The sequence below is a fragment of the Patagioenas fasciata genome, chromosome 23, assembly GCF_037038585.1.
Source record: "Patagioenas fasciata isolate bPatFas1 chromosome 23, bPatFas1.hap1, whole genome shotgun sequence".
Classification (NCBI taxonomy): domain Eukaryota; kingdom Metazoa; phylum Chordata; class Aves; order Columbiformes; family Columbidae; genus Patagioenas; species Patagioenas fasciata.
In genome coordinates this window covers 6,021,493-6,046,845 of record NC_092542.1, presented here as the reverse complement: position 1 = coordinate 6,046,845, position 25,353 = coordinate 6,021,493, and the positions used below count along the sequence as shown (strand labels likewise).

The following is a 25,353-nucleotide window of genomic DNA, read 5'->3' as shown; positions in this document are numbered from 1 at the left end:
GCCGCTGGTCCAGCCCCATTGCAGCAGACACGCCTGAGTGATTTCCAGAGGAGGTTTGGGGTGGTTTCCCTTGTTCTTGTCTCTGTCAGTTGTGCTGCTCGGCTCTTTTCATTTCCATGCGCTCCAGGTGTGTTTCACTTGTGTCAACGGGACCAAAGTGCTCTGAGATTTGTACCCCGCGAGTCTGGGGACCAGTTAGCGTGGCTGTAAGAACTGGGAGAGCTCTTGTCTGTGGCAGTGGGGATCTCATCGAAAGGCGGTGCTGTGTTAGCCTGGCTTGCTGCACACCCAGCCATCTGTCAGTTGTTCACTGGCCGTATCGTGCAGAGAAAAGCAAATGGAGCTTGTGCGCGATCAGAACACGACGGTGGTGGATCCACACTGAGCTCCCGAAACAACAAGTAGGAGATAAGCTGGTGCAGACAAGTGCACGGACAGTGCAGACCTGTCCCTCTTGTAATCAACTTTTGAACACAGCCGAGTCGTTAGACCCATTTTCTCATACAGTGAAGGGTGTTTGTACTCCACATGGTTAAAGATGTGAGTGCAGCTCACTCCAGCCTTCCCAAACACCTGTAATTCCACCCTGTAAGCACTGACAGCAGCGTGGCTTTAGCAGCGCTGCTCTCAAGACTGAAATCCTGAGCGGGTTTTAGCGGCGTTGGTCTCAAGACTGAAATCTTGAGCAGGTTTTACTCATAAAACAGCTGGTTTGGGGTTTTGTGGAGGCCGAAGTCACCGTTTTGACTGCAGGGTACACAAAGATATTACTCTGAAAGTTGTAATAAGGTTGTAGCAGAATCAAGAGGCAGTCTGGTTATTCTGGGATAGATGGATCTGTGCAGTGTGTGGTTGAATAGACACATCAAGCAGTGGAAGCGTTTTGTGGAGAGACAGCTCCACCTCTCTCTGCAGGATTCCTGTCCCAGCCATCACGATCCCTGGAGCAGCAAAACACCATCTCCAGATAAAATGCAGTTGCTTCTTGCTTCTGTATTTTCAGGGGTTTGTTTTTTAACTCGAACTTGGAGGAAAAGCTCCAGTGAACAGTGTTGGTAATAAACAGAGTGACAGCAGCTTCCCTCAGCTCCATCTCTTTCCTCTGAACCTGGAAGGCTGGAAAGCTGGGCATGTGCAGGATGCCAGGGGTTAAAGTGTCTTTAATTCAGTCGCGCCTCTCCAAAAGCTCTTCACCGCAGCCTCCGTTCTCCACCAAGACATCCAGCACAGTCTATATACCAGGGTATATGGCTTTTTGTCTGCAACGTGACCCGGCAGCACCAAATCTTCCCCGGTGCCTCGGGGAGCTGCCCCTCGAACAGGGTAACAGGGAGGGAGGATTAGGCCTTGTTCGCAGTGTTCAAAATACCCCGTTTACAGCACTTTGCTGGAAATATCACTGAGCTCATGTTTCCTTCTCTCCTAGTGCAACTGGGTGTCCCGGAGAGCAGACCAGGGCCCGAAGACCATCGAGCAGATTCATAAAGAAGCCAAGATTGAAGAGCAAGAAGAACAGAGGAAGGTCCAACAACTAATGACCAAAGAGAAGAGGAGACCAGGTGAAGTAAAAACCACTTTGGCTGCTCGTTTCACTCATTTCACATCCGATGGCCATAGTCAGAATCCCGGATAAGAGAAAAATGTTGTTTTTTTCCTAAGTGTAATGAGTAAAGGGAATTGGGGGCTGGTTATGGCTGAGGCTGCAGGAGGAACAGAGTTGCCGTGGGGGCACTGTGAGTGTTTTTCAGGGGCGAATCCCTTGGGTGAAAATAAACAATTGCAAACCAATAGTGCTTAAGTTTTGCATTCATGCAAACCATATTTGATTGTGCGACAGGCTGCCAGAAATCTGTTACAACAAGTTACTGCGCACAAGTCAGATGTGCCATCCATTCTTGTGTGCAGCAGCATCTAATTTCAAGAGAATAGTGTCTAATTTCGAGAGTAACCATGTTGTCTTTAGCTGTTAAAGTTGTGAGGTGTTAACTCAGCATGAGAAAGGTCTTGGAATTACATTAAATTGCTGCTAGGTCTTGAGGGTGGCACTACCTGAAGGTGAATTTGGAATGACTGGGGCAGAGTGGGACAAGGAGAAAAGTCATCTTTGGGATTCTTAAATACTGAGATTGTCAAATAAAAGTGCTGTGAAAACAGGGCATAAGGAAAATACATGTAAATTTGCTTTAATTATCTGAAAAGTGACATCAGGAGAGAGTAAGGAACTTGTGATTGCTTGAGTGGTTCTGTCTAGACTAGTCCAGCGCTGCTGAAATCTGCACAAGAAGCGGGGCTTTGGGTTGGCAAAGGCTCGTCCTCCGCTCCTTTTGTGAGCTGGTGAGCGCACAGGACGTGCAGCCGGAACCAGGCGCAAGGACGCGCACTGAGAAATCCAACCGGGAAGAATTGCTGCCAAATCCAGCCCTTGAAAACAGTGAGATCTTTAATGGCAAGGCTGTTTTGTAATAAGAAAGGCAAGCTAGTTATGTCATTTGAGGCTGAAGAAATACTCCAGAAGCCATGATTTCTGCACAGGATTGTGCTGAGGCTCAGCAGAAATGTGCCGTTGGCTTTTCCTCCTCCTGTTGAAGTTGGAGAGGGTCGCCCGTGTTCTCCCGGGGTGCCGCGGGGATGCGCTGAGGGTTGTGTTTGTCGCCTGGCAGGTGTCCAGCGGGTCGATGAAGGCGGTTGGAACACTGTGCAGGGGGCAAAGAACAGCCGAGTGCTGGACCCCACCAAGTTCCTTAAAATCACCAAGGTAGGTGCCAGCACGAACCTCGTTCGGAGCAACAAAAGTGCCGAGGTCTTACCTTATTGTATCTGTCTGCCCAGGAAAGACTGTTAGGATGTTTACAAGTCCAAACTTGCTTTTTGGGATATTTCAGATGCTCAGAGTTAGTACTGGGCATGAATAAAGCACAAAAGAAAACTCCGTTGTCTTCTGAATGTTCCTGTTTCACTTGTTCTAAGGGAAATAGTGTCTTTTTCCTAAGTTGGAAAATCCGTGTTCTATTAAATGATGAAAAGAGGATGCGAGCCGGGTCATCGTGGATGGTGGTGACGCTGTTACGGGAGGTGTCTCCAACATCCCATACAAATCCTTTGCTGCCTCGCATTCTCAAGGCCCTTTTCTAATGCGGCTTTTTAGCAAAACGAGGATGCCACGTTCAATTTGAAAACAAAATGTTCCTGACATGTCAGAGATGCAGCGTCCTGAGCATCTTCCTGTTATTTTACCGTTAAAGTGGGGATTTAGGGACATTTATTTCAGGCTGCAAGTTAGGCAAGCTTGGAGCTTTTGCCTTTTTTTGTGATTTTCAGGACAGCTTTTGAATTTCTCACCAAGAACTGCATTTTTCACGTAAATCAGGGTGTTTTCTAGATGTTCCCTTGTCCCAGTTAATGGCACTCTCCTCAAATTTTACTCTCGATGCTCGGGGAGCTGTAAAGCAGAACCTGGACACACTGTAGCCCTTCTGCAGATCAAACTCAGTTTGTTCCTTGTGAAAGTCATAAAACAGACTCTAAAATGTAATTAACGGGAGGGATTGAACCTGCTTTTGTCTGGGCTACGGTGCATCTGGGAATAGTCCTTCTATGACTTCAGTACAAACACGGTACAAATGGAACCAGCTCCACAACAGCTGCGCTGTTGGGAGGAGAGAGGAGCTCGCACAAAGAGACCTGCGGGGTCACAATCTCCGTGTCAATAGATTCACCTACCGAGCAGTGTAAAATCCATGTTCGTGTCAGACACCACTTTTTCTCCCCAAGTTCTGCAACCTATTGTTGTTCTTCGCCCTCTGAATTTTGTTTGTTACTGTGCAGATTCCCCCTAAAGCCACGACTGGAAGGTGAGGGGGCAGCAGAACCATTCACTCATCACAAACAAACGGAAACCCTCTCAAGTGCTGATATGTGTTGGGCTTTTTCTCCTTCATGAGCTTCGGGGTTCCCGATAAGCAGAAGCTGGTCACTGGGAGTGTCTTTCCCTGACACTTCAGAAGAGGCTGTTTGTGATGCACCTTGTTTGCATCCCCTGTCTTTGGCTAGGGTTTGGTCTCCCAAAAATGTGTTAAAGTATATCTTGGTATTCACAAGATGGGGATTGTTGCCAAAAAATACCCCATTTATTGTTATGATGTACAGTTTGCCCTTGTTAATGGTATTTCTTGATGTGTTTTACAGCCCACGATAGATGAGAAGATTCAGCTTGTGCCTAAAGCCCAGCTGGGCAGCTGGGGGAAGGGCAGCAGTGGTGGAGCCAAGGCAAGCGAGATGGGTGAGTCAGGACGGTCCTCACCCTCCGTTTCGCTCCCAGCCGCCTTTGCCAAGCGCACATTTGGGTGGGAACGCTCGTTTGCGCGGGGCTATAGTGCGGCAGGACCAGCCCTTTCCCTTCACTTATCTCCCCGTCACTCCAAAAACCAGATATCGCTTCAATGATTTTGTGACGCGAAGGTGTCGGCAGCTACTGACCTTGTTGTTGCTCTCCTGTCTTGTCTTTCTGCTCTCCCAGACTCCTTACGACCAAGTGCCACTAGTTTGAACAGATTTTCTGCGCTGCAGCCTCCAGTCTCATCCGTTTCTGCCTCATCCGCATCCTCAGAGTTAGATTCGCGCAGGGCCTTAACTAGGTAAGCGTCGGTGACGTCCCGTCTGTCCGTCCGCCTGCGTCCACACTTGCTGCTCTACTTGCCAGCACACAAAGAATTTCATTGAGTTTCCACAAGTGGCCGAGTCTTTTCCCCCACAACGTGCTTTGAGTTAACTTAAAACACGTGCATTCTTTATAATATCTTAAGAAAGACAGGTTGTATTAATTTTTAAAGCCGTTACGGGGAATATTTTAGTTTCCGCTTTTCAGTCATGCTTTATCTAAGGATACATTTGCTAATAGTTCATAACAGGTGAAAAACTCTTTGGATAAAATGTTGTAATAAATAGGTGTGCAGGTTGGAATCAGTGGTGGATTCAGCCGGACTGTTCTCTTGCGTTTGTCCCTCTGATGTTTTCCCTCCTATTTCACTAAAACCCTGGCTTACCTGGAGATTACTCCATTTTGGTATCGTTTCAGCTCATTAACACGGTAATTAATAGCACAGATCCCGTGCTGGTAGCCTTCACTATTTGGAAGCTATTTTTCAATAAATGGGTGAAAATACACTACTCATACCATTTCTCAGTCAAGCGGGGCCTTTACATTATAAAATTCACCGTTCTGCGTATCAAACAGGTCCCGTAAACACTTCTTTGCTTTTCCTTGTGTTCTCCAGGAAGCGTTGGCACTGCCTGTCCACCGTGGGATTATTTGTGTTTGCGTATCTCCAAGACTTGCGTTAATTTTAATTATATTCTCTGTAGCTACAGCTGTGAAGTCAAGACAAGAGCCCCATTTGGTTTGGGTTGTGATTCATTTTTTCCTGCTCTTCCCACAGAGTTTTATCCGGTATCTTTTCTAACAGTGCAGCACTGTGGGCAGGGGTCACTCGGACTGTTCACTCTAAGCACGCGTGTTTTTTGTTGCGCAGCCGCGGGAGCACGGGCAGGGAGAAGAACGACAAACCTCTCCCGCCATCCCTGTCCCGTCCCAACACCTTCCTGCGGGGCAGCAGCAGCAAAGAGCTGCTGCTCGACAATCAGGCACAGGAGGAGCAGCGGAGGGAGATGCTGGAGACGGTGAAGCAGTTAACGGGCGGCATGGAGATGGACAGGAACAGCACAGAGGCGGAGAGGAGCAAAGCCAAGGAATCTGGTAAGCGGCTCTTCCCACACTCAGGGAATCTTGCAGGGTTTGTGAAAAGACATAAGGGAAAAATCTATCGGAGTAAGTGACAGGTTTCGGTGCAGTGGTGTGAATATTTGCGTCGTCAACCTGTGATCGTCCTCCCAGAGGTTGGTTACACAACTGCTCGATTGACACAGCCTTGGCATCTGCTGCTCTCACCAGCTCCACTTCAGGATTCATAGAATCATCAAATCATTTTGGTTGGAAAAGCCCCTCAAGATCGAGTCCAGCCGTTTCTCAGCCCTGGCACTGCCCATGTCCTGAGAACCTCATGTCCGTCTGTCCAGCCCTCCAGGGATGGTGACTCCAGCACTGCCCTGGGCAGCCTGTTCCAATGCCCCACAGCCCTTTGGGGAAGAAATTGTTCCCCACATCCAACCTCACCCTCTCCTGGCGCAACTTGAGGCCGTTTCCTCTGCTCCTGACACTTGTTCCTTGGCGATACCGGCAAAACACCACTCTGTGGCCTTGTTTTGCCTGGTCATATTCTGTTGCTGCTGGTTTCTGGGTTCACAGTCCCCAAAATCAGTGTCAGTTCTGCAGAAACGCTTCTTTGGTGCCCAGTAAGGCTGTTTCTACCCTTGCCAAGCATTTCCCAGGTTGTCACCTTGTCGGTGCTGCAGCTTTTTGCTCCCGCCAGCCTGAGCTGATTCGTTAGTCAGAAGGCATCGAGGACACTTCTAACGATTGCTCTGTGGACAGAACCTGTGCGATAAGCACGGTGTTTTGCTGCTTCCCTGGGAAATGTCTAAAAACTGCTGCAGTGATGGACACAATGACACAGCACGCGCTCGTCTTGAAGCTCTGGGACTTTGTGAAGGACTCCATGGGGACCAGGGGTTTGGGATGCGATCAGATTGCGTTGGGTCGCTGCCCATCACAGTCAGCACGTTTGAAATTTGCGGCCGCCTGTAACAGCTCCAAGTTTAATTACTGAATGTTGATAGAGAGCTCTGAAGGTGCTGCAACCTGTGTCACTGCCAAGTGTTTCTAGGAGGTTGATTTACAGAAACATTCGGAGTTCATACGTGGGAAATGGAGCCAAGAAAGAAGTGAGCCGTGCCTGATGGTGGGACAGGAACTTCCGTTTTCAGAATGTCATCTCTGAAAATGATGTTGATTTTCCTTTTTGAAATGTGATTATTTTTTCTTCTTTTTCTACCAGCCAAACCAGAAGCTCCCCCGGCTCCAGCCCAAGAAAAGCCTTCGCTATCAGAGGAGGAAATAGAGAGAAAATGCAAATCTATCATTGACGAGTTCTTGCATATTAACGATTTTAAGGTAAGCAAAAGGAAAACCTCATTTAAGTCCTTCAGACCTTTCTGTGACGTTTACTCTGTGGGAACAGAGTCTCTCTGAGCACCCAGCATTTGTAGGAGAGTTGTCTCCCCAAGTTGTTTTCTGCCCTGCTAGTAACAGGAAAAATAGTCCATGTGTGTATCTGTCGTGAATCGCCAGGCAGCTCCAAAACAACAGCAATTTTGGAAGCAGAAAAGCAAGTGGGAAAATAAACGGAGGTTTTCACTCAGTTATCAAAGCATGTGCTGTTCTGATCTGGAGGCAGATAAAACAACACTAAATATTGAACAAACCATTCCGCAGTATTTGTAATAAACATGGAAAAATGGCTGAGCAGCTGTCATCACTTCCTAATTAAAGGTGGAAGTTTTGTCTCCATTGTAGATGGATTTTTAGCCTGTCCAGGGAGCTTGCAGGAAGTGTTACATTGGCTGAATTTATTTGCTGAAATAAATTTTACGAACCTGCCAGTGAGTTCCTGGTTCGGCACATTAAACACAGCGTCGCTACTTCTGCACTTCATTGTGCTTCGAATTGAAATCAGAAAGAGGAATATTCTTATGATGGATTGTTTGGGGTCCATAGGTATCAGGAGAGATGATTAAATCCTGCAGGAGTGGGGTCCAGCGGGGCTGGTTAACCGAGGACTCTCTTGTCCTTTTTCATTTTGGGATGGACTTGACAGTCTGACCCTGGGGGTCTGGGCCAAGGGGCTGCTTCAGTTCAAATACAATGACATTTTTTATGGCTGGGTGGAAATGGAGTTGAATTGTGTTAAACAAGTGCACATCTGGTTAAAAAAATACATTAAATTGAGGCAGCTCGTTTGCATCAGGGTGTTATTGGATAATTATAAATTCTCAGCACTCTTTGAATGCAGCTTGCAACAGAGCGTCTGGCTAATTCAGTTTAAACTGATATGAGTGTTAATGCAGTATATAGCAGAGGAACAACCCTGTTTCTCAGGATTTTAGCCTTCAGTATTTAACCTGACTGTAAATTAAACCTGCTGAGCTCTGTGCTCATGACAGAGGGTCGACCGGCGATGTGTTCGTCCGTCTGTCCCGCAGACACCGGGGGATGACTGGTGGAAAAGCTCAGACCTGAGCCCGCAGGCTGGGGCCACCGGGCTTGTGACCTGCACAAAAAACCATCCAGAACCTGCAGAAGCACATCTGGGGCTGCCAGGTGTTGATAACTGAAGGCGTAACCTAAGAGAGAGAGGGAATGTCTTCAGTCAGGCAGCCCATTGAGATCCCTCGGGCTGAACCGAGGTCAGCAGAGAATCTTTGCTGATGACAACGAAGGTTTTTGCAGAGTGACATCGAGCGCTTCTCTGAAAGTCTCTTATTTAAGAGTGTTAGGTTACAAAATGTACATGCCAGAGAGGAGCAGCTTTCTGAAGAGGAAATGTTCCTCCCAGCTCCCCACCTATTTTCTGCTGCTCTATACAGTCTGGGTTTGTAACTCAGGCATTTGGGTGCCAGATCAGATCAGCAATGAATCTAACCTGACATCCTCTTTTCAACTTGGCTTGATATTTGATGAAATAATAGGCGTTTTGCTGGCATCCAGAAGACAATTTCTGTCCTTTCACCAAGCAGCCAAACTGTACCCTGGAGCGTGATTGTGTCTTTTAAACATTGTTGCCTGCCCGGTATAAATTCTCATTATTATTATTCAATTGCCATCTCAGTGGTGATTTGTGATGAGGTTCCACAGTCTAGTTCAGCACCTTTGCCTGGCAGCTTCACTAAATTCTTGGTTTTTTGTTAAAAAAAAGCGATGTTGTAGTAGAAAATGTTTTTCTTGGTGAGTTTTTGGTTGGGGCGAGTGACGCTGTGTGTCGTTGGGACAGGAAGCGATGCAGTGCGTGGAGGAGCTGAGCGCCCAGAACCTGCTGCCAGTTTTCGTGCGGGTGGGAGTGGAGTCGACGCTGGAGAGGAGTCAGATCACCAGGGATCACATGGGCCAGTTGTTGCATCAGTTGGTGCAGGCGGGAAAGCTCAGCAAGCAGGATTTCTTCAAGGGGTTTGTATCCTATGCGTAGAAACAGACGCTTTTCTTATTCTGTGTTGGAGAGCAGTGATTTCCCACCTTGCTTTGATGTCCTGCCTTCTCCACGCATCCATTTTGAAGGAGTATTTTCACCTGGGTGTATTTATAAGTAGTAGAATGACTGTAATGTATTTTTAAGTATTTCAACCTAAATATTTTCATGTTTATGTATTTATTTCTAAGCAAATACCTAGTTGTATATTTAAATGTGCGTGTGTTTAGATGTCTGGTTTGTGATGCATTTATCAAGTTGCCTTTTGGCAAATCACTGAATATGATGAAGAGGAGGAAATCAAAAATCTTGATGTGACGTTAAGGCCTGGGAGCTGTGGAGCCCGATGTCCCGTGGGTCTGCAGAGCCGCAGCCGCTCTGCCGCTGGGACAACGATCCCGTTCCTCAGGATAACTCAACTTTAAGGAGCAGACGTGTCCTCGAGGGGCTGAGAAGGAGAATTTAGAGCATCATAGAACTGTATTTGAATCACGTCTCGTCGTGGTAGCGCTGAATGCTCTGGTGGTCTCCCTGTGCCTGCGTCTGGCAGTGAATTTCATCACGATGTGATCCAGTGGCTCACAGGAAAAATTCAGGCAGCGTGAGTTCAAAACCACGTGGAACAGTGAGAAAACAATACATACCCGCAGGGAATACGCTTGTCTGTGTCCATGCACTCGCCGATGGTCAAACTGACTCATTTGGAGTGATACGTTGTGATTAAAGCCGTTCCAGGCTTTAAAGTGGTTGCGATGCCAAATAAGTAGAATTTTGATGCGCTAGTGGGACGTGCGGGGTGAATGTGGCATAAGCAAAGTGAAGCAGCTCCTGAAGATGGTGAAAGGCCAAGTGGTGCTTAGTGGGCACAGGAGAACAGCGCAAACCACGGTCCTGATTCACACACGACAGATTACCGTGTAATTCAGGGTTAGGGGATGAGTACTGGTCACAGCGCCAGTCTGGAGAGACACAACAGGAAAGCGAAACACGGGGACAAACCTGGGCTGAACGAGGAGCAGAGGATGAGAAGAACAAAGCAAAGGTGGTTCCTGGTTTTGAAACATGAGAGAAAAATGTGATTTCAATCACTAAACTGGACCCCACAATTGTCAAAGTTTTCAGGGAGAAATGGATCATGATGAAGAATGGCAGGAGAAGCAGAAAAACGATCATCTGGTACCAGCCACAGCAAGCAAAGGCGCCTGCAAGGGTTTTGTCAGAAAGAAGAGTTTTGAGTCATTCTGGAACCCGTATCCAGAGTTGTGGAGTGATTTTTGTGCTTCATCCTGCTGCGTTTTCCGTCCTGGATGGAGCATTGAACATTTTTCTTGCATTGTTTTACACTTTACATATAGTTTGCTGCTTCCCTTACACTTGGATTTTTGTTACTACTCCTCCCCCTTCAGTAGACATTTGGATGTTTTTAAGAAGGCTCCATTTATTGGATGTTTTGTATTTATAGCCAAAAATGCTATTTTTACTTTTATGTGGTTTCCTAGTTGTCTCTGGGATGTAAGAATTGTTGTAAATGGAGCTTTCCTGGATGTACTTGCTGGTTTTATGGAAGGCGATGCCTTTTCCACACCCTCTCCATGTTACCGCATAGAGAAATTCACTCTGGGCAGTTTTGAAGCACTGAAAACATAGGATGGAAATAGCTTTTTTCGTTTCCTTTGGGATTCTCTCCTTTCCTCTCCTCTCTTCCGTAACCAAGGATTTTTATAGTGCAGATTAGCTCAGATTAAAGCCTGAAATGAAATTCTGTTTGATGGTTGACATTTTTCTTTCCTTTTTCTCAAGTTTTTCAGATACCTTGGAGATGGCGGACGACATGGCCATAGATATACCCCATATTTGGTTGTACCTGGCTGAGTTGGTGACCCCCATGTTAAAAGAAGGAGGAATCTCTATGAGAGAACTTATACAGTAAGCAATGCTGCGTTTATCAGCGTCGATCAAGCTGAGCTGTGTGCCTGGCTGTGCTGTAGGATTTTCACAGCATTGTTCCCATGAGTAGATAAAAAACTGATAGTATTAGAGGCTCAGCTTCTCTACAAGCTGCTAAAACACTCGCTGCCCGTCATTCGGGACTTGCACTGGACCAAAAGCTGCGGTGGGACGGGAGCTTGAGCTCTGTAGTCACCACTCAGGGGCGAAAGTTTTATCTGTCAGTTGATTTCAATCCTGTTTGTATGAGCTGAGCTGAAAAATACGCCAGTGTTGTACGGTCGGAGTCATTTGAGAGCACGGTGAGGCTCTGAGAATTGGATTTGAAGAGAGCAAAGTGTTGCGCAGGGGCCTGCGTGTCTCAGAGGGAAGAGCTGCCAGCTGGGATTGCCTGAAACACGGGCTCAAAACCTGGAAGCTGTGTCCAGTACCAGAGTTTCTGTATTTTCTATATGTCCTTATGTATTTGGGGATTAACTAGAGGCCAAGTGGTTAATTCAGCTTTTTCCCCGAAAAGGGCATGCTGCTTGAATGCAGCATCCCACAAAAATGAGTGGGTTTGATGTTCCATTAAATAATTTGCCCTGTTGTGGCAAGTGCACTGCATCATGAGTGCATTTTATCGGCAGCGCGAGCTGGATCAAATCCTTTATCACCAGCAGAAATTAAAGCAGATTTTCTGCCTCAGGTCACTGCGCCTTGCCTTGCACTCCAGACTTGGAGCACTGGTTTATGAAGATGAAACCACCTTCGGACAATTCCAATTATAAGGATAAAATATCTGGTTTTCTTTCATTCTAGAGAATTTAGCAAACCTTTGCTTCCTGTGGGAAGAGCCGGCGTCTTGCTTGCTGAAATCTTGCACCTTCTATGCAAACAAATGGTAAGTGTAGCGCTCGTAGATACAGCCAGGACGTGCTTATGCATAAAACCTACACATTTCCCACAAAAAGATATTTAGGGATGGGTCAGCCACTCCAGATAACCCAGGAATAAGCCAGGAAACCTGCTTCTTCATCCCCACTTTCAAACCAAACCTTATGAGGTTCCAAAAAGTTTAACTTTTCTTTTTCTCGTCACTTTTCCCTTTTGCAGGTACCTTTGCACTTGGCTTCTTCCAGAAGCTAGGGTGCGGAAATACCGCAAGAGGGACATTCTCAAGGGATTTCTGGGCTGACCAGAAGCAGCGAGTGCCGGGAATGTTGCGCGAGAGCCGTTCTTGCGGGCCGGAGAGGTTCTGCGGGTTCGGATAAGCTTCAGATGCCTCTAGACTTCTGGGTGCTTATCCAAACGAAACCTGCCAACTCCTAAAATTCACCCAGCACTAGGAGTAGTGACACCTTTTCACCCTGTGACTTCTAGAGCTCTCTTACACATTTCACAGTTGTGTGTCCAAACAGTTTGGTGGTTTTCCTATAGCTCTGTCTCCATTTTTGTCCTTTTTTTTTTAAGCCAGCTAAATACTGCACTTTGGATAGTTTCTCTTTGAAACCCTGTAAAATCCCTCACTTGCCCCTTTATTTTCTTTTGGTTTTAAGCATGCATTCAAATAAGGTTGATTGTTCCAGGAGCATTTAGTCTAGCAGTGCAAATAGTGACCTTTTCGTTGATGTATTTTAGTTTGATGCTTGTTTGGACAGTCAACTCCCATTTATTTTTCTCTGTCCTGTGAAAGGAAAGCTGCTGTGCTCTGGGGCTTGAAACACAAGGTTTAGGTTTCGGTTTCTAATTCGATCTCATCCAGGCCCATACTTGGACTCGGGTATTTCAGTGTAATATCAGTCACCTAATTTGGATCCTGATGAACCGTAGCAGGAACTAAGCAAAATTAGCTCCTAACAATCTGCATGGTAAGCTGGAAATTGTCATCTGCTTTGTAAAATGACAATCGGGCCGCTTTTATCGGCGCCTACCATAGGCTACGCAGTCATCTCCGTCGCGCAGGTGCTGTAAGATTGAATTTCTGGCAGAGCATTTGGGTGGAAAGAGCTGGTTGTTATCAGTACTTTTATTCTTGTAAGAATTATTGCGTATGTGGCACCGCAGGCAGGATACCAAACGGTCAGCGTGGCATCAGAGGATGCGGGAGGTCGAACTGTGTGTGCTGCAAAGGAGCTTTTCTCAACGGTTGCAATAAATTGTGGGAATAGAAAAGTTAGCTTGATATTATTGACCTGAATTTAAGGCTTGATCTCTGCACAGAAAGCAGCCATGTAAATAGTTATTTTCTGAAAGTAGCTAGTGAAAATTAACATCAAGGCGGGGAAGAATGAGTCACGGAGGAAGTTAATGACAGGAGAAGAATCTAAGTCACCTATTGCCAGCTCTGTGTCACGGCCGTGGGCAACTGTGTCTTGTTCAGATGTGTCACTTTTTGTAGGGAATCTCTGGCTGCAGTCATTGCAAACCCCACGTCTCACGTTATGCCTTGTTTCCGACCCATCACTGTGGCGTTTGACCACTTGACAAGACGTATCTACCTGTGGCAGGATCGCGTCTATGATTTCTCTTGCACGGGGTTTCCAGACGTTCTCACTTCCTTGCTAGGCGTCTTGTTTGGTGGCTGAACGGTTCTTTATTTCTCCTGACACAGCTGCACCACTCCGGCTTGCATAAGCTCCCCCGGTTGTCTCTCAGGTCTTCAAAATGAATACATTTTTTTGTGTTTTAGAGCCATAAGAAAGTGGGAGCCTTATGGAGGGAGTCTGGCCTCAGTTGGAAGGACTACTTACCCGAAGGGGAGGATGTACATACCTTTCTCACGGAACAAGTGAGTTAGAGCAAGCATCTGCTTTATGAATTATTTCAATACACTGATTTTTTTTTCCCCGGTGTCCTCTTTGTTCATCCTCTTCCATCGTGTTCTTACGCATAGTTGATAGGGCATGTGGGGTGAAGTGTCTCCCTCGCCGTGTTGGCGTTAGGACTGTTTCCTTTCTGAAATGCCGGGACTAGCTCGTCCCCTCCGGGAGATCCGTTTCTCCAACTGGGAGGAGTGAACTCAAGGGCAGAATAAATTGTAGCAGTTAATCCCTCATCCCACCTTGTGTTACAATCCCAGCAAGTTTCACAACCAAGAGCAGCCAGGACTGATGGAGGACACTTTGCAGCAGAAGCCGGAGCTCTCCCTTTAGAGCCCCAAGTGATCTACTGCCCAGTTTTATTATTTATTAATAGCACATAGGAAGTGCTGCGCTGCAGGAAATCAAATGGATCACAGAGGCCTGGGGCTTGGTGAGGGGGCTGTAGATCCTCTGTCACATTTTGCAATGAATTGGGGCATTAGCCACAACTTCTGTGAGCGAATGCCAGCTCTGGTAATTGTATTCCAGCTCTCTGTCGTTTTAGTTGAGCAACACGTGCTTTATTTTGTGTGTGCTTGTATTGTGTGGGGCTGGAGTTGCTCTGGGATGCCTGGTTGTCTTTGCTGGATAATGGAGTTCCCCTGTGTTTGTAAAATGCTTTGGAACAGAAAATGTATATAAATAATTGTAATGATAACTTAGCAGCCAAAAGGTGCCAGAAAGCAGAACCAAGTATAGTTTACCACCACAGTTTGGTGTAACTCAGCATAGGAAAGTATTTTTAACTCATTCTCATCATCGCTTCTGATGTTGCAGAAGTTGGACTTCACAGAATCCGACTGTTCCAGTTCCTCAGAAGCACTTTCAGAGAAAGAACTCTCTGCGGAAGAGCTGAACAAGCAGCTAGAGAAACTCATTGTTGAGGACAAGGCGAATGATGAACAAATCTTTGACTGGGTAGAGGTACAAAGCCTATTTTCGCCCTCCCTGCACACAGTTCGTTAACTGCTTTTGTCAGCATTTTCCCATCTAAAGGAGCATTTCTGCAGGCTCCGCCCTAGGCATAGGATAAGAAGATTAAGTCTGTGCAATCAATGCTTCCAAAGAATTAAAACCTATATGTAATAAGTTATTTCATAGTAAGCTTTAGGAAGAAAGAATTTTAGCGATGTTATAATGCAAATGTGTAACTGCCTTTTAAATATTGTAGTCTTTTTGACTCTGAAAACACTGCTTCTGGTTACTTGCTGCATTTTAGAGAGTACACTGCTACATTCTTTCTTCGCAAAATACGAGATACAAGCTTCTCATGGCTTTTTGCAACATGACTTACCAAGTTCCCCCCGCCATGCTGCAAAATCGTCCTGGGCAGTCACCAAGGGTGCATCTTTCCCAGTGCCTTGGAGCAGTAACTAAGAGAAAGCAAAGAAAGAGACAAAAAATAAGCCCTGTCAACTCACTGGTCTTTTGCCTCCTATCCTTGTTGCATCCTTTAAGCGAGATTTGAAATCTAGTGTCTGAAATGATCCTCAACCCAATTCATGTAGATCCATGCTTACAGCTAAATCTTGGTCAGCTTCAATCCAATTTTTTCTGTTGCTACAGCAGCGTGTCAGAAATGTCATTTTTCTGGTGCTGTTAGAGAAGTTGAGAGCAGAATAACAATCTGGGGACACCCACAGGCTCTTTGTAGCCTTGGACAAGTTATGCAGCTGTTCTCTGAATTTCTTCTACAAAGCAAACCAAACTTCACCCAAGGAGCATGCTGTAAAAAAAATGGTGAAAAAGCCTAAGACTTTTAGAAAATGCAGATGGGCATTGTAAAAACCAAGCCTTGCTGGTTTAGTTTGTTTCTAGAGACAAACTACTAGTTGTGGGAGTAGTTAAATGTCAGTCACATGAGGACTTTTGTTGCACGTTGACATACCTGAGCTGTTTGAAGAAGGGAATGGGACAGCTGGGCTTTTGCAGAGGGGAGAACTGGATTTGTGCTGGAGCAGCTTCTGCTGAACTCAAACTCACTACCAAACTCAGCTGTGGATTTTGGAAGCGGTTGCTCTCTGGCAGCAGCGTGTTGTTAACTGGTCCATTTACTCTTGATTTCAGGCTAATCTAGATGAAAGCCAGATGAGTTCACCGACATTCCTTAGAGCTTTAATGACAGCGGTTTGTAAAGCAGCTATTATAGGTGAGTAGCTCACAATGTAAACACCACACCAACCAAATGTGCAAAGAATTATTTTGTATGTTTCAGGTTTATGTGACTTTTTCCTCCCCTGAGGCTTTTTTTTTTATCACACACTAAGACTTTTGCTCCATGCTTTGCTGGTTATGGTGTTCTCGAGGTGCTGGCGTGTTCCAGTGACCTTACGTGAACAGACATTTCAGGCTCTGAGTAGTGCCAGATTGTTCATTGATTTTTCTCGTGAAGGTGGAACTGTGCTATACGTTATTAAGATAATTAGTATCTCCACTCCTGTGGCAGCAAGTCCATGTGGGCGCTCTACCATCGCAGATTGCCACGTGCGAGTTGGAAGTGTGGGTTGCAAAGAGAAGCCAGCCTGCAGCTCTGGCTTTTTAATAGTGCTGGAAAGGTGATTTCTGTGGATGACTCGAATGTGGGGCAGTCGGCTGGAAATGGAGGAGAGGGTGGGTTCCCAAGTCTGATATCTGAGCCTCAGGCCCTCGGGGGTGCTTGAATAAAAGTGCTGAAGCCAGAAACATCTGGTCAGTTCATTTTGTTTTCTTTAACTTTACTGTCGGTATCTGGCGAGGCAAAAAACTCGTGCTTGTAAAGCACCCTGTTCTGCTCTCAGCTGTGAGAGTCACGCTTGGTAGAGAGAGTGGTCCGAATTTAACTTGTTGGGAGGGGACACACAGCCCAGCTCTTTCCAGAGCAGAACCCTTCTGATGCCACCTAGTGTTAGTGCCGAAATGACACGGGATTTGATGACAAATGTTTATGGGTTCCCCAATGTGTATCAGGAACATCTTCTGGTTTATGTTTTGCCCTTGTCTCTAATTGAGGGGGTTTTTTTCTTGTTTTCAAAATCTCTCTTAATTGTGTTGCATGATCTACTTAGAAGCTGCTGAATAATTTATCCGTGTTGCTGACGGGCTTCTAATGTGTATTTTTATATATTCCTGATTCCCCGTGTCACGTGCAGCCTATGATTCTGCCTTAGTATTTTCAGAAGAAAATACATATACTTTTCTAAAAACCTTCTATATAGCTACAGTTGTAGCCCTAGCCATTGTACATGCTTTCAATATCCAGTTGTCTGTGGAAACACAACAATTTGCACAGTAAGTTTGTGATTCCTTTGCATAGGTCCCTGCACGTGCTGGTTGACTTTTGGGGACTGAGGGGTTCAAGAGTTCCAGAAAAAGCTGTTGATTAGAAAAACTTCTTTTTATTTCTCATCCTCTTTCCTCTCCTCACAAACCTCTACCTGTGATTTCTATTTGAATAAATAAAGACAATAAAAGATAATAAAAATGAAATATCTGCCCTTGCTGCTGTCTGGCCAAGCTGACTCTGTTTTCTTCTCTCCCTCTCAGCGGACTCTTCCAGCTTCCGTGTGGACACTGCTGTTATCAAACAGAGAGTGCCGATCTTACTCAAGTACCTAGACTCAGACACAGAGAAGGAACTACAAGCACTTTATGCACTACAAGCATCAATAGTAAAACTTGATCAACCTCCTAGTAAGTGTTCGCTCTGTGCTGGGGGTTTGACAACGTGAGGAGAGGTTGGTTCTTTGAGAGGCAAGTCTAGCAATGGGGTGTGGAGGAGGATGTGCTGTTGCTGGCAGTGGAAACAAAGTTTTACCTTGTTATGTAGCAGATGAGAGGGGCAGCATAGAGTGGTTTCTGTTTGTCCAGATTCCGGCTTTCAGAGCAGCACAGGTCCCCGAATGCCTGGCCAGAGGCCGGCTCTCCTCTTGGTTGGTTCTATAAGCAGCCATGCAGGAGGAAGGACAAACCTCTGTTGATACAAAGAAAAAATAGCAGTCAAAAATGATCTGTTGAATGTACAGTACCTGGACATGAGTGTTGTCATTGCATTGCTGCACCACCCATGTCGGTGGACTTGGAGGGAATAAAATGGACAACTGATGAGTCTTCACCCAGAGGCACTGCAGAAAATTTGTTGAAAGAGAGGTGGGAGGTTGCCAAAGAAGCAGAGATACCTGGGGAGGCTGCAGCACCAAATCAAAGGGTGCCCAAAACCACGCAACACAGTTGTCTTTAGCTTTAAGGCACTAATTGGTCATTATCCCTCCCGCTGAGCCCTGAAAAAGGCTGTTGGAAGGTGTTGGAAGAGCCAGGCTGCAGGTTGTGCGGTCTGGTGAGGGCAGACCGGGCTGCTCCGGGTTCTTGTCTCTAGATAATACGTTCCCACGACCGCTTTCCCTTTTCCGTGGAGCACGTGTTGTCCGACAGCATCAGCGGGGCCCATTTTCCTTCTCGGCTGCGTGTAACCAGCCAGGAAGCAATAACTCAGTAACAGACCTTCGTTTTGCTTGTATCTGCTTCTCGTGCTTTAAAGGTCACATTAATCCCCTTATCCGTAACCGCGTCTTTGTCCGCCGGCTTAAACCGCGCAGCGCTAACAGCTGTTCTCTCCCGTTCGTCCATTATCGCAGATTTGTTGCGGATGTTTTTCGATTGCCTGTATGATGAGGAGGTAATATCAGAGGATGCCTTCTACAAGTGGGAAAGCAGCAAGGACCCAGCGGAGCAGAACGGGAAAGGAGTAGCGCTCAAATCCGTCACAGCGTTCTTCACGTGGCTACGGGAGGCCGAAGAGGAATCGGAGGATAATTAAAACTTAAAAAATACAGAGAAAACAAAAAAAAAAAAAAAAAAAAAAAGGAAAAAAAAAAAAAGAAACAGTTTAAGTATTTTTTTAAAGAGTTTCACGTCTTCGCCAATCACAGTGCAGCAAGGCCAATTCTCGCAGACCCCCCCTTCCCCACACATGCACGAGTGGGAGAGGTAAAAGTAGATTAAACACAAAGGTGACCGTGGAGGAAAAAAGGTACTTGAAAAACAAAAGTAAACTTCCAACCTGAGGGCGGGAGCACTAAACCAAAACACATGTATTATTTATAGAAAATATCTTCTGTTTTAATCTTTTTTTTTCCTTTTCTTTTCTTTTTAAACAAGGACTCACGAAAACACAAAGCGAAACAAATCTGTTTAGCAAAAAAAAAAGGTGAAAACTTTTAATTTATTATTTTAAGGACTGCAAATGCCAGTGTAATTTTTAAATTTGCAGTTTCTGTAAACGAATTGTATAATAGAACAAAAGCAGAGAAATAAATTTCCCTCCCCTTCATATGCACCCCAGTTTTGTTTCAAAGCATGATAAATAGACAAAACTTTCAAGGGGGTTGGGGTAAGCTAGATGAGGAAGAGATCTTTATCTTTTTAATTGTCATCAGATTTTTCTGCCTGCCTCTCAGCTTGCTTCAGAAATTTAAAAAGAAAATAGTAATCAAAACGTACATAACCTTGGAACGGAAGGAAATGCATTTGAGAAAACCGCCGCGGACCAGAGTGCTCCAAAAAACCAACTCGTTCGAAACAGTGCTACCCTGGGGAAAAAGTACTAGTGATACTTTCAGAACCTTTAGAGCAACTTTAAGGCTTGTAAATACATAGAACAAATATTTAAAAAAATGAAAAAAAGAAATTGACTCAATACTATTTCTTTTCACTTTCAAAATATAAAGAACAAAATAAAGACAAACATTGCAAGTTTAAAAGAAAGTAAAACGACTTCTCCTTTGACAGCTGCTGAATGTGTGCACCATTCTGAGCGGTGCTGGCTTCCTTTTCCTTGTGTAGGTCCTCGGTTCCAAACTGTACATATAGTGTGTGTATGTATGTGTGTCTACCAAAAAAAGAGGGGTGAGAGCAATTGTTGTTTAAAAAAAGAAAAACTAAAAATGGGGAAAAAGACAAAAAAAAAAGGGGGTTGTGCTTGGGAGACGTTTTGTGCAGAGAGAACTTAATGGCCGAGGAGCAGCTGGCTGGGCGGCTGTTCCGTGCCGGTGCCTTTGGTTCCCGGCACGTCGCGGTGAGGCCGGGACACGACCTCAGGGGCAGTGGGTGCCCGATCCCAGCTCGGTTTTTCCAGCCGTGCGGCCGTGACGCCTCTGATGTGACTTGGATCAGTGGCATCGTCCTGGGGACTTGGGACCCTGTGGAGGTGGCAGCTGCTGGAGCAGAGAACCGCCAGCCCTTTCGCCATGGCCTGTGCGTCTCTTGTCGCTCGGATTGCGCTGCTACCCTTCACACCTGAGGAATGCAAAGACCCGCAATGGGTGAAAATCATCCTACAGGAGTCAAGAGGTGGAACAAGCACCATGGTGCTCCTCCCGGCTTTGCCCGCCCCAGGACGGTGTCTGCAGGCTGAGTGTGCCCGGGTACAAATGAAGCAGTCGCTTCGCAGCGCAGTCGGAGCGAGTGTTTTCTGTGCGCTCAAAGGGACCTCACCCCGCCACCACGCAGTCCTCCAAACTGAGCTGCTGCCGAGTACGTTAAGTCTCTTGTGTGTCTCTCTTCAACAACCAAAGATGACCTGCTGGCTCTCACTGTGAAGAAGCATCTACCGTAATACAAGTCTGCAAAGCTGGTGAAGCCTGAACATGTAGTTTGTGAACTGTGGTCCGTGGACCGCGAGTAACCTGTGGAGCATTTGCTGGTGGTCGGTGCAGCACTAGCTGCTCACATGATGCTGTCTTTTTCTTTCCAGCTGCTAAGTCACTTCTTTTTAAAAAAAAAAAAAAAAAAAAAAGTAAAAATGAGGAAAAAAAAAGGCTACAAATACATGAAATACTTTCCTAATCTTACTTTTACATGTAAACAATTGCTGTACTTGCATAAGGATGTTGTTTGATCACCAAGGGGAAGGGAGGAGGGCACCTGGTTGTGGCTGGAGGGGAGATGTCCATGGGACGCTTTCCCTGTTAACGTGTTCCACGCCATGAGTCTGAGCTAGAGAATCCATGGCCTAAAACACTAGAGCATTGTTTGTTTTTTGGGGGGTTTTTTTTAGTAACAATAAAACACTTTTCTCTGATGTTTTGTTAAAAAAAAAAAATTCTCACCCTTAATATATGCATATGTATGTATCCGCTCCTACAACATGCAGCGACTCCTCGTCCGCAGCCACTTCCCCTCGCGGTTGTGCACAAGAGTTCGGTGACGAGCGCTCTCGAGATCTCTGAGAAGTTCATCCGCAGGGAAACCCCCACCCAGCCGCTCTCGAGGTGTGTGTGTTAAACCTCTGCAGAAGGTCCTGTGGGTGCTGGTCTCGGAAAAGTCATTTTTTAGCCAGAACGTGAGCAGGTACAGGATGGTTTGTAGCAGTTAAATAGTTGAATGCCAGTTTGTACGTAAACGAGGCCGAATATTTGCCAAGTCGCCATGTGCATCTGATGAATTTCCCCTCAGTGTCAGACCCTGCTGGGAACGGGGGTGTGTAACACTGGGGCTGTGCCATGCAAGGATTGTGATTTATTTATCGGTTGCCTTGAATTAGGAACAAATCGCTAGAGCCTTTGAACAGCCACGTGAATCCAAGTGTGTCAGGGCAGGGACATTTACCTGGGGAGCCTGAATCTTTGGCTGGAGGGAGTGGGAACGGTGAGCGTGTGGATGGAGGAGAGGTGAGAAAGTCTCTCTCCTTGCTTGAGCTTTTTATGTTAAATGTTCTAGGGGGGTGAGAACTTGCCCGGTTAATGTCCTGCAAATGCCAGGAAGGAAGTTTTCAGACGTTTAAGAGTGTTTTCAGAATAACCCACAGGCTCTGGGTTGGCAACATGGCAAGCTTTGCATTTTCTGAAGCTGGATCAGTTAAGCTGCATGTAGAGTGCTGTGAGCACTTCAGGCGTGAGACTTTGAGGTCTCCAGCCAGGGTTATGTTACCGTGAGGTTCAGCTTCCCACAAATGTCACCACGGGGAGCATATCTGACACCAGTTTTGGAAAAACTGCTTCCCCTGCTCCCCTTGCATGGTTTGCTTACCTGCACGGAGCAGTGTGGCTGCTTTTTGGTCACTACCTAGATCAACGCAGGTTTGCAGGTGGTTGAGGCTCCTTGAGATGTGGCCTGTAGTCCTGGAAGATCTTTGCAACATGTCTCCTGAGGGGTATTAAAATAGAAAAAACTGTAAGGTATATGTGAAACAGAAAGAGCGATAATTAAGTAAAAGACTGATCCCGAAGGAATGTGGTTTGTTGGAGCCTTATTTTACATAGGTGAGGAGAGGTGAGCTGTGGTTACTCCTACCTGACATGATAGCGAAGCCTTAGCAGGGCGGACCCCCAGGAATACTAAAGGTTTGAGTGTGTTGTTTTGTTTTCTCCCAGTCTTGGTCCTATAAGACATTTAAACACATCTGGGCAGGCTTGTGAACATGGCAGGGGCTTAATGCAACTCAGCAGGAAAGAGCTGCATTAGAAGCCATTTCCACTGCCGGGAGCCCTTCTCGTGCTGAGGCTACGTGCACTATCAAAGGCACAGGCAAGGAGGAGCAGATGCATCACTTACATCCCTGTTTATTGCTGAAAATGTCCCCAAACCTGAAGCAATCAAACAGCAAATTTCCAGGCCAGGTGTCTGCCGAAGGCTGGTTTCTTTCTAGGAAAGTATTTTCAGAAACAGATGATCTATTTCCGTATGAATGAGGTCAGTGATTTTTACCGATACCAGATGTGTTTGCACTCTTCTCTGCTTGTGTTAAAGTGTTTAGGTTTTAACCTTATTTTTTCAAGAAACCTCAGGTCCAGGAACAGACCTGTGCAAAGAGGCCATGTGGCAGGAGAGGCTCAGGAGAAGGGATTCCTCTGCAGAGATGGTTTTTAGTTTTAAGGTGGTTTAAACCAGTAGAAACTTAACACCGGTCGTTGCTGCATTCCTGCAACCCACAGACCTTTGGTTCCAACCCTATAGACCATTTTTTTTTCCTGATCCTCTTAACTAGCTGAGCATGCCGAAAATGTTTAAAACCAATTGCAGATGTTGGCATCTCGTTGCCAAAAGGGTGGCTGTGACTGTTCCTGCTGCGTTTCGTTCCAGCGTGAGTCATTTTTACAGATGAAGGAACCCGAAGCTGGTTGCCTTGTCGGAAGCATTCGTTGCAGAGCAGAGAAGCTGTTGCAGCTGTGCTGCTGGCACTGCTCACTTGATTTGTTTCACAGACACAAGAGGGTTTAGGTTTGGGGGCAGTAAGCTCAAATGAGACCCCCCAGAAGGCTCTTATGCCATTAAATCCAACACCTCTGGCCTCAAGGCACTAAACTGGCTGTTGGCCGCGGGTTGGCCCATGACAATGGTGAGATACTGCGTGGCAGGAGTTGGGTCAGGGCTCCCGTGCACTATGTAGGGATGGAGCCATCAGGAGGTGTTGAGGCCAGCAATTGCTCTGAGCTCCCGCTTTACGCGGTCGGTCGGGCAGGGAGAGCTTGGCCTTCTCCTGCTACTTGATTGTGGGCCAGCTGAGTAGCATCTCCGGCCAAGCAGTGTCAGTGGGAGTATGAGCTCTTCACATGCTACTTGCTTTTAATAAGGTGCCAACAAGTTTTGCACGAGATGCTGCACACTGATAGGAATTCCAGGTGGTGGTTTGATGTGGCCTGGGGCCCTTGTGCAAGTTTCAACAACCACAGGATGGAGCCTAGGGATAAGGAGGCTTTAGCGCAGAGGGTCCTGCTTGGCTGCCCCTCTCCCAGCCCAGCTCTGTGGATAGATCACCCGCAAGGAGCCGTCGCAGGAAAACCATGGCAAAGGGCAAACAACTGCAGCAAGAGATTGATTAACTCAGCTTCCAGCAGCGTGACCAAATTCCTGCCGATATCCAAGAAGGTTTAACGCGAAGTTTTCTACCCTTGTGTTTTCCAAGGGGCTCTGCTTGCCACCTGTGTCACAGTCATGTGGTGTGCTGAAATAACTCTGGAGTGTTCAAATGGTGCTGTAGGTGTGCCAGGCTATGACGTGTGGAAAGCTTTGGTCGTGTGGCACCGGTTTCTCTTCCTTATTTCCAGCTGCTAAATTGTGCTGAAACAGCGTTGGAAATAAAAACAACTCCCATTCCATTCAGTACTTTCCAAAGGGGAATTTGTCCAAGGGTGCAGTTGCTGTCCCAGCTGCATGGATGGTTGTGCTGTGGTTGCAAATTGGCAAGGGGACTTGGGGAAGGCGATGGATGCTTTACGATAGGAAATCCTTGTAGTAGTGAGCAGAGAGAATGGTAAAGCCTAGTTCTTGTACACTTGGTTGTCCTGTTGCAGCCCTCCTGAAAGGTTTAACAGCAGATGTTGTCTCAAAGCAGGGTTTTACTAAGCTTGTAGAGTACAGAGTATTAGCAAACACGGAGCAGAGCACTGTTAGAAGTGTTTTGCCAGTGTTGCAGAGAACAGCTGGACAGGAGCTGAAAAAATATCATCTTAGTGAATGCAGCTGGTACCATGGTATTACCCATGAAGGAAAATAAGTCATTTCAGTGCTGCAGAATAAGCTATTCTGAAATAATGCCTGGTGCAAATGCTCTGTGCCATTAAAGATGGCCTGAAGTGAATAATCTGTGAGTCCTGGCCACCTCCCTTTTGTGTGGTACTTTACCAAAAGCAGCTGGCCTGGGAAGAGAGCGGACACTCAGCTGCTTCAGCAGGGTTGTGGCACCAACCACCACCTGAATTTATGGTGATGAGCACCATGTGCAGCTCCATCCTGCTGCACAGCTCTGTGTTGGGTGTTTTCATACACCAGGAACATTGAACATGAGGAGTTTCACGCGCCTTCTCTGCAAAACAAGGGAATCAAGTGTTTTTACCCATACTCCATGAAAACACATCTGACTGTTCTGGTCTCCTCCAACAACACAAGGTGGATATTCTGCACAGGAGCCTGGGCTGTGGCAGACACATCTTGAAGAAAAGCCAGTCGACAGGAATTCTCATGGAGAGATGCTGACTGTACACTTCAAGGAAGAGCCATCGCCGAAAATGCTTCAAATTCCTACTCAACCCAAAAGGTTTTCTGTCTTCCCAGCAAGGCTTGTTGGCTGATTTCAGCTTCTCCTTGCTGTCATTTCCACTTGTCTGCTTCGGGTAAAATAAATTTCTATTTGTAATGCCAAAAGTACTATTAAAAAAACCCCAACTTCTTCCAGGCACTGTTTTTCCAGTGACGACAGCATCTGCCTCCTTAGTAATAAGGATCTATTTCAAATTAGAGCATCTCTAGAAATGCATCAGCCTGTGGAGGCTGCTTACTCCACAACATTTTCCTGCTCCAAACTTCTGTCAGCTCCAGTGGCGTTTCTGTCACGTTTTTTCTCCAGAACGGAGCAAACTTTGGTATTTTTAAGCATATTTTTATTCGCTTTCTAGGAACTGATATAAAAATGAGTTAATTGAGGAACAGAATACCCCTTGAAGAAGGGGCAATTGTTT

General features: G+C 46.2%; 1 protein-coding gene across 6 annotated transcripts in view; it reads left to right on the top strand.

Annotated features, from left to right (window-relative positions):
• EIF4G3 (eukaryotic translation initiation factor 4 gamma 3) overlaps positions 1-18,781 on the top strand; it is a 130,979-nt gene extending 112,198 nt beyond the window's left edge. For all 6 annotated transcript variants that reach the window (XM_065855403.2, XM_065855405.2, XM_071798466.1 and 3 more), the window contains 14 exons: positions 1,427-1,559; positions 2,661-2,755; positions 4,186-4,279; positions 4,517-4,634; positions 5,529-5,752; positions 6,951-7,066; positions 8,943-9,115; positions 10,935-11,060; positions 11,883-11,964; positions 13,753-13,851; positions 14,702-14,848; positions 15,992-16,073; positions 17,447-17,593; positions 18,535-18,781. In XM_065855403.2, the coding sequence (XP_065711475.2) occupies positions 1,427-1,559; positions 2,661-2,755; positions 4,186-4,279; positions 4,517-4,634; positions 5,529-5,752; positions 6,951-7,066; positions 8,943-9,115; positions 10,935-11,060; positions 11,883-11,964; positions 13,753-13,851; positions 14,702-14,848; positions 15,992-16,073; positions 17,447-17,593; positions 18,535-18,716 (1,818 nt within the window). In that variant the 3' untranslated portion in view covers positions 18,717-18,781. The remainder of the gene's footprint in view (positions 1-1,426; positions 1,560-2,660; positions 2,756-4,185; positions 4,280-4,516; positions 4,635-5,528; positions 5,753-6,950; positions 7,067-8,942; positions 9,116-10,934; positions 11,061-11,882; positions 11,965-13,752; positions 13,852-14,701; positions 14,849-15,991; positions 16,074-17,446; positions 17,594-18,534) is intronic.
• Positions 18,782-25,353: the final 6,572 nt, after the last annotated feature.